The sequence below is a fragment of the Phalaenopsis equestris genome, unplaced genomic scaffold (assembly GCF_001263595.1).
Source record: "Phalaenopsis equestris unplaced genomic scaffold, ASM126359v1 Scaffold000032, whole genome shotgun sequence".
Taxonomy (NCBI): domain Eukaryota; kingdom Viridiplantae; phylum Streptophyta; class Magnoliopsida; order Asparagales; family Orchidaceae; genus Phalaenopsis; species Phalaenopsis equestris.
In genome coordinates, this window is record NW_018164474.1 from 1,036,238 (window position 1) to 1,045,251 (window position 9,014).

The following is a 9,014-nucleotide window of genomic DNA, read 5'->3' on the forward strand; positions in this document are numbered from 1 at the left end:
AAACTAGAGTGGTTTTAAACTTCACTCTTCTCTTTAAGTTAAAAACCTGGGGTTTAGAGGCTTTGATTGAGCTATAATGATTAGACAATAATAGTGTGGGCAATAATAGTCAACTACAAAAGCCACAAGTGGCGATCGACGATGATTGAAGGTAATTGACATTGATTATTGGTAGTCATTAACTTCAAGATTTTTTTTTTTTTTTTTTTTTTTGTAAGAGTGTAAATTTAGCCCTCAATTATATTAGAATCATTTAGATTCATACCGCACAATCCTTATGAACTTACACATCCCATACCTAAGTTCTCATTAATGAAAAACCAAAATGTTACATCATCATTATTTATTTCATTAATTCTTTAATGTGATATTTAAGATAACAAATATTTAAATACATAAAAATTGTTGGTATGCATGCAAAATTAATACTTCCCATATATAAGATTTCAAAGTCAACCTAAAAATGAATTAAATAATTAGACTCTTTTCCCTTATTATCTGAAATCCAATATATGGTAGGACCCACCAAAATCATTGCTACTATATTATAAGCCGCCATTGAATAAGTGGAATATTTTTGGAATCCTTCGTTCAAAATTCATTTCCAAAAATAAAAGTGGAATATTTTTGGAATCCTTCGTTGTTTTAATATTTTTGGAATCCTTTTCAAAATTCCTTTCCAATTCCTTTCCAAAAATAGCAGGAGCCGCCCGTTAAGAAATGCAACGAATACACATGTCCCTTACAAATTCTAATCTATAAATAGAAACCCCATTGCCCTCTTGTTCCAAGTACCACTACAAGTTCTCCCTCTCTTATTTGATTTGGAGACAGATCTACTCAAACAATTGAAACAATTAAGATGGAGCAATGGAGCAGACTTTCATCATGATCAAGCCTGATGGCGTCCATCACAACCTGGTAACCCATCAATCCACCTTTCGTTTCTCTAATTTTCCTCTCATCTTCAACTTGAACAACTCAAATCTATATCTCTTCAGATTAGCGAGATCATCGGGCGCTTCAAATGCAGCGGTTTCCACCTGAAAGGTATTTGGTTTTTTTTATCAAACTCCCTTGCATCAACTCTTCTGTGTTTATATATTTTGTTGTGATGAGTGTTCGTCTATTTAAATTTTAGGGTTGAAGATTTTAAACGCGGAGCGGTCCATCGCAGAAAAGCACTACGAGGATTTGGCGGGAAAGCGATACTTTCCCGCGCTTGTCGGGCACATTACCTCTGGCCCTGTGGTAGCCATGGTTTGGGAGGGAGACAACGTTATTGTGAATTGTCGGAAGATTATTGGGGCTTCAGATCCTTCGAAATGGGAACCCGGAACTGTTCGGGCCGATTATGCAATTGTTTTGATTTTTTTTTTTTTTTGTTTTTGGGGTTGTTTTTCTTTTTGCTTTTTTTTTTTTTAATGTTTTTTTTTTTTTTTTTATGATTGAATCCTTTTTTTTTTTTTGTCTTTGTTATTGCAGGAATGTGATCCATGGAAGCGATTCAATTGAGAGTGCGAGGAAGGAGATCGCTCTGTGGTTTCCAGAAGGTTTGTTTGGTTGGAAGAGCAATCTTTACTAGGAGTGTGACTCTGCTGCTGCTCTGTTTTGGGGGTTCTTTGCTTTTTTGTTGTTTTGGGTGAAGTCTCCTTTTTTTTCATGGTTTGGTGGGCATTGGACTTTTCAAGTATTAATTACGCATGAGTTTGATATTATAGGAACTTCAATTTTATGTTTTTTTTTAATGTTGGGTTCCTTTCATTTCTTTAGTTATTTTCAAAAATAAATGAATTTATTTCTAAAAATACATAAAATATCTAAAAATTATTTTGAATATTTAAAAAAATAATTAAGTTTATTATAACATATCAAAGAATTTTATTTTAAGTAAATATATGTAAAAAAAATAAATAAAACTAATCTCAACGGGCTCCTAAATAATTAGATTTGGCAATAGAGCGATAGAAAATTTGAATTCTATTCAGAAAAGCAGTAATTAGAAACCAGATCACGCCAGCATTGGTCATAAGACCAAACTATTTAAGAAGATATTGCATACATATTACCCAATACCTATGTTTTTACATTTCCAACACTTAAAACATTACTTTTTATATTTATACCCCCCAATTCTTTCATATCACGTAATAATATCACCCCTAACTTTTAAAATATGAAATACAAAAAAAAAAAATAAAATAAAATAAAAAATTGAGGTTAGATATATATATATATATATAATAGAGCAAAAAGTACAGCAAGTTAAATTACATTAAACTCGTTGTCGGGCTTAGAAGCCCAAGTTCTTATCTACTCCTGGGCTGGGCCCAGCAACTAAAAGTAGGTTTAAATTACCAAAACAATCCTTGCACGCATAACGGCGCACAGCTTATATTAAGGTAGAATTGTTTGATCGTCATGGAATTAAGATTTTGTTTGATAAAGCATCCAAGAAGGTCCTCAATTGCTGTGAGCTAGGGCTGTAAACGAGCCGAGCTTGAGCGAGCTCAGACTTGGCTCGTGTTCGACTCGTTTGAAATTATTTGTGTTTGAAATCACATCGTGTTTGAAATCGGTTCGTGAGCAGTGTGTTCATTTTCGGCTCGATTTAAATATTTGTGTTTGTGTTCGGCTCAAAATTGGCTCGTTAAAATTAAACTGAAAAAATAAATGTAAAGGGTTGGATTTGAACCTCGACCAAATAAATACAAAAGAAGACGCATAACCACATTACCAAACGAGCAATTATGCTTTAAAGCTAGAAATAAATATATTTAATATATTATTATATAAAGGATAAATGTAATATTTGTTGTTTTGGGTGAAGTCTCCTTTTTTTTTCATGATTTGGTGGGCATTGGACTTTTCAAGTATTAAATAAAAACCAGATCTCACCAGCATTGGTGATAAGAAAGAGAATGAAAGGACATAAATAAATAAAAACCAAACTATTTAAGAAGATATTGCATACATATCACCCAATACGTATGTTTTTACATCTCCAACACTTGAACATTACTTTTTATATTTATACCCCCCATTTCTTTCATATCACATAATAATATCGCCCCTAACTTTTAAAATATGAAATACACATAAATAAAAATAAAAAAATTGAGGTTAGATATGTAAATGCATTTTTATTAAACGACATGTATTGGAATTTGAGTTATAAAAAGAAAAGCACATTTTATTAAATATAACATTACAATATTTTTTTTCTTAAATCATATATTTAAAATTTATATTCTATAATTTATTTATAATCATTAAAAATAAAACCTATTCTCTTATTTGGAAGCATCACATGAAGTTATTTAAATATGGATGAAAATATTTAATAAATATGTTTTATAAGAAGAGGATCCATAATAATTATTTATTTACATGTGATTCGTGTGTATTTACACATGATGTATAAATTATCTCAAATAGGTCAAATATCATTGATTGGTTTCTCATGGCACTTTATATGTATTGCCTCGGATATGCCAAATATTATTGGTGAATTTTTTATAACCTCTTTTATGTGGGTTAATGTGTTCTAATAAGTCCCTGAAAATAACTTCAGATAAGTCTAAAGTTAGTCGTGGCATACTTAGTATGCAGTCGTACCCCTGAAAGACTTGCTTCTACGGTAGTCTTGATGGGAAACTAGGGGTGGGCATTATCACCACTAGAAAGACACTTTGAGAGAAAAGTGGTGGACTTATTCTCCACTTATACCCCTAGAATATACGCCCATGAGGTAGCTCGATGAGAAGCTTGTGGTATACACGATTCTCAATAAAAAGACCCATCAAGGACAAGTGGAAGATCTAATCTCCACACATACCCCTGGAATGCATGCCCATGAGGTAGCCTTGATGAGAAGCAAGATAGGGATATGATACTCACTAAAAAGATCCCTTGAGAGCAAGTCACAGACTCAATCTCCACTTATATCCCTAAGAGACACGCCCATGAAAAAGTCTAGATGGGAAGCTAGTGGTAGAGATGGTCCTCACTAGATAGACTCATTGAGGGTAAGTGTTAGACTAGTCTCTACACATACCTCTGAGATACACGTATATGAGGTAGCCTTGATGGAATGCTAGTGCTGGACATGATCCCCACTAAAAAGACCACTTAAGGGAAATTTGTAGACTCTCGCTACTTCTACTCTTGGGAAACACTCACAAGTGGTAGTCTCAATAAAAATTTATTAGTGAACATGAATCTGACTAGAAAGAACAATTGGGGGTAAGTGACCAATAATGTCTTCACTCAAACCCCTGAAACACATGCCCTTGTGACAATCTCGATGGAGAGCAATTAGTGGACACGATCCTTATCACCAAAAAGACTCTATGAGGGCAAGTGTTTGATATGATCTCCACTCAAAAAAAATCTCAGTAGGTTATCAGTCCTAGATGATACATGTACACTCAAAAGATCTTAAAAGATAAAAGCCCTATAAGAGTTTGATGTCACTATGCCTCTATGGGCGAGGAATAACTTAATTGAAATATATTTGATTCTTAACAAGACATTTAATAGATTCCTCTTCTCTAAGGTCAACTTACAAGAAATCAACACAAAGAAGAAACAAAATTGATGTTGTCAACCTCACCAACATCATATCAAAGCCAAGACTTCAATTCAAATAAAAAAAAAACTTAATAAATAAATTTTCAATATCAACATATTATCAACAAACACATACGACGACAGATAAAATAGTACTTGAAAAAATATACTACTATAAAAAAAAAATAAGTTATTAAAAAATTAAACAAAAAAGATCATTCTTAGAGATCGTACACTATTCAATGTTAATATGCTCATCCTCCTCAACATTGGAGAATATTATCTTCTGCTTGATTCCAACCCGTTCATCTTCTGAAAAGAAAGGAGGGTCTTTAGATGTCTTGCTAAGAAATAAACCCTCGATGTGGGCCCTAATCCTATGTTGCATCAAAATAATCTTTTTTTAGAAGTCTAAGATGAATATTTCTACTACACACTGATTCTGCAACTTATTAGTTTTCTCTTCAAGAGCCGAAAATTTTTGTTTAAGAAACTTTTAAACTTTCGTGTAAAGTATAAGATCACATTACACATTTATCTGTTCATCTTGATTTTTATTAAGCTCTCGCTTTACATGTAAGGAGAAATTGCCATAACAGAAAATTTAGTCCTACACTATGTTAGCTGACTTTTAAGGCTAATATCTACTATGCAATGACATTGTACATCTACTTATATTCGCTTTGAAGAAATTTGATCTTCATAAACTTTGCATTCCATGCATTAAGAAAAGCTCCAGCTCGAGATCTGTATTTATATTCTTCATCATCTAAAGAAGATAAATATATATCAACTACAAAAAAATATAGTACAAAAATAAACAATGGTTTAATAGTGATTGCACATTCTCAAACACATGATATTCTCATGCACGTGTTATTCAACACTTCCTCAGGATATGAATCTTCAAAGGATCCATCAAAGAAAATTCATATGACCCCTTTCAATCTTCAAATTCCGTATATAGGGAGATATTTTACCATCGTGTAAAAAACACTTGGAGGATATGTTTGGCGCTTGCGCAAACTTCTCTGTATCCCCCTGACCAATTCAACATCGTAGAGTGGGATTTTCTTGTATGAATGGAGAGCTCAACCTTGAACAAATCTTCTTTCATCTCATATTTATTGGTGTTATGCACCTCATGCTAATGTTGCTTAATATTTTGAAAATTTAGAATCCTCAATATATTCTCTTTTGCAACAAGAAGAGGACTTCGTGGTTCATTTTGTTTTTCATTTTTATCACTAAGACTGCAATCAATTTTCATGAAGAAAAAAATAAATAGACTAAATTTTTAAAGCAACTCTCATTCGAAATGCCAACCATCTACTCTGATAAGTGATATGATCTTGAATATCATAAATGAACATGTCTATCCTTACCACTATCTCTAATGAAAATGTCGCATCATGCTCCCTAAAGAAGATAATCAACCCCATAATAATTATCATAGCACAACCAAAAAGTTTGCAAAGACATACTCTACATGTTGATAAAATACTAGCTAGCTCTGAAACTGGTGGGAATCAAATGCCCTTATTCAAACTCGTCTCACAAACAATGAGGTATTCCATTGGCAAAGCACAGGCTTGATCAAAGAGTATGGGAGACAACCATTTTGTCATTTGGAATATAATTTTTTTTCTGAAAAAGCATCAAAATATTATCAGTAATCATCAACACAATATCATTGATCCTTACAAAATTTTGAGATTTTTTGTAATATTAATTCGCACTAGTGGTCAGGATTCTTTCAATATTGAAACCTTTAAAGTAGTCTAAAAAAATTTTCAGTTAAATTTTCTTATTGAAACATACCAACGATGTAAAGGCAAAAAGAGCAACAATATGAGTGGGAAATAAAAACTTTAAATGGGTAGATAAAAACAACCCCAATATAGGTGGACAACACCAACCTGAAGACAACAATAGTCTCAATACTGGTAGGTAACAACAACCTCAATATGGGTAGACAACACTGAATTGAAAAAATATGGAAACTACTATCCATAGGCATGAAAACTATAGTTTATAGAGGATGTGTGTGGCTTCTCTCTCCTTGAATAAGGCATTTATAGTTGAAATTTTAGAAAATGAAAAAAAATCAAAATTTGAAGGTTTTCTACATTGGCAAAGCTCCGGGTGCATAAAAGCACAAGTTTACAAACTCATGCAAGAAAGCCAACAAGCGTGCATGCACCTGCACAAGCGTACACATGAGGGCACCAATTTACAAAATTATTACATGCGCGTGAATGCGTTCATGCATGACCTCCCACACACCTTTGTGTATGTCGATGCTTGCGCTCACCTGTACGCTCATGCACTCAAGCACGCCTTCTTAAGAGCTTGGCTGCTCCACACACACCAGCCAATGCACCTGTGCACACACATGCAAGCCATCACGTCCTCTTATCCCTACACATGCCGGCTTTTGCTTATGTTCATATTTGCATGTGAACCCCATAATTTCTCGGGCACAAAATTGTGCCCATTTTCTTGCACACACATTCATGTACAATCAAGCATGCATACCTATGCACCAAAACACAAACCACCATCGTAGACCGCCTTTGGCATTTGATCACACCGCCCGACTAACACCAAACCACTATCATTGTACCTACTACCATCATTGGGCTACTACCATCATTGGGCTACAACCACTGTGGACCTCATCAATACTATCAAAACCGAGCCGCTGCCGCTGTCATTGTCGTCGAGCTACCACTGCAAACATTGAAAATAATAACATGGAGTTTTTTTTTTCAAATTTATCTATTTCACCATCTTTTTATATACGACTCACATTTAGCATATTCAAAACTCCATGAAACATCTATAACTAAATTCAGCAAATTTGAAAATACTGAAGATTTTTATTCAAATCAACTTGTTTATTTTTGAAATATCTACAATTATGATGGAGATTTTCTTAATAGTTTATATTTCTGAATGATATAAGTGTTAGCATTCAAAAATAGGAGGCAACCAATATATCATCAATAAAGTTTTATCATTGATGCGAGTAGATTTAGTATGTAAATTTTTGCAAATATTTTTCAATATTACAACATACACACGACATATATAATAATAAATATGCAATATAATCCCAACAAAAATTATTTTATAAAGTAAGTTGGAACAACCTATAAGTAAATTCTTAAAATTATTTTATAGCTTAAAAATTCAAAAATAAAAGTAAAGTGCAAAGTTTGAATATTAACTACTAAAGTGAATGTTATTTAAAATGCAGTTGAAAGATAAAGTTAACTAACTCAAAACTAAACCTTCAAAAGTAAAATTATGAAAACTAAACAAAGTTTTAGTTGACAGAAAGTTCAAATTTAAGAAAACAGCATTCCCCTTTACAATGAGTATATGACCTTTACAATAAGTTTATGGTGAGTGAAGCAATCAAAATTATTTAATATATATATATATTGTTTTGTGTCAAATAAGAGCATTCATATTCTTTACCTTCTTCCGAGTTCTATAAAGAACATTGACTAATCCAAAGTTTGGTCCCTAATTCTGTGGTTAGTCTGGGAGGATACCGGCTGGCACTTCAGAGCCCCCACTCATCTCTACTCTCTCACCTGAGGGCTAACAATCTCGTATTAGTTTCCAATCAATTGGACCAAATTAGGAATCTTAATCTGTTACCTTAAAATCTCCAATTCTGCATCCAACAAAGTATATTTCCATATTTATTTACACTCAATTCCATGGATGACATACTCTCCCATGAAATCAAATGTGATTCTCCTCCTATTGTAAAAATCATAGCCTTTTTCAGGACATATGTTTCTCAACATGTTTTAACATTTCAATTGGCCAGATCAAAAAGTAAATGAAGATCGAAGTTCAAATCATCACAAATTATTAACATTTAAAACCATATAAAATAAAATCAATTCTTCACAAAACCATATCTCAAAATAGGGAGAATGATAAAGGATACTACTCATAATTCATGAGAATGATACAACAAAACACATATTTCATATATAAAAATAAGTTTACAAAATAAAAGAAATAAAAGACACAACTTATCTCACAATCATTCTCAAGCAAGTCCCTAGAAGTTCTCTCCAAACCTTTCTCTTTTTTATAAGCACACTCAATTCTCTCTTAGAAGTGTAATAAAGAAGAAATCTCTCACCTTCTCTCTCCTCATATAACCCTAGAAGAAAATCTCCTCTTCTTCTCTCCTTGCCTTTCACACCACTCTCTTTCTTGTCCTTTTCATCCCCCCCCCCTTTTTGAAGTCTTTGAAGTTTTCTTCTTTTATTTGGGGTTGCCTCTTTTTAAAAGGAATTCAAAATTCCCTCCAAAAGTCAACTTTTTAAATTTAAAAGGTGTGTCATTTGATCAAAAGACATATCCCTTCATAAAAGAACATTCCAAAGTGTCTAGATGCATTGTCTAGATGC

The 9,014-nt window shown here is 32.8% G+C and overlaps 1 protein-coding gene across 1 annotated transcript; it reads left to right on the forward strand.

Annotated features, from left to right (window-relative positions):
* Positions 1 to 870: 870 nt before the first annotated feature.
* On the forward strand, positions 871 to 1,515 carry LOC110018717 (nucleoside diphosphate kinase 1-like). Its single transcript, XM_020716126.1, has 4 exons — positions 871 to 921; positions 1,002 to 1,050; positions 1,142 to 1,362; positions 1,486 to 1,515. The coding sequence occupies exons 1-4, from the start codon at positions 871 to 873 to the stop codon at positions 1,513 to 1,515; spliced, it is 351 nt and encodes a 116-aa protein (XP_020571785.1).
* Positions 1,516 to 9,014: the final 7,499 nt, after the last annotated feature.

Excerpts from the sequence above, each read along its gene's own strand:
- LOC110018717 (XM_020716126.1), top strand. The coding sequence starts at position 871 with ATGGAGCAGACTTTCATCATGATCAAGCCTGATGGCGTCCATCACAAC. Across the intron at positions 1,051-1,141 it reads CAGCGGTTTCCACCTGAAAG|GGTTGAAGATTTTAAACGCG; the intron begins GTATTTGGTTTT and ends TTTAAATTTTAG. Across the intron at positions 1,363-1,485 it reads TTCGGGCCGATTATGCAATT|GAATGTGATCCATGGAAGCG; the intron begins GTTTTGATTTTT and ends TTGTTATTGCAG.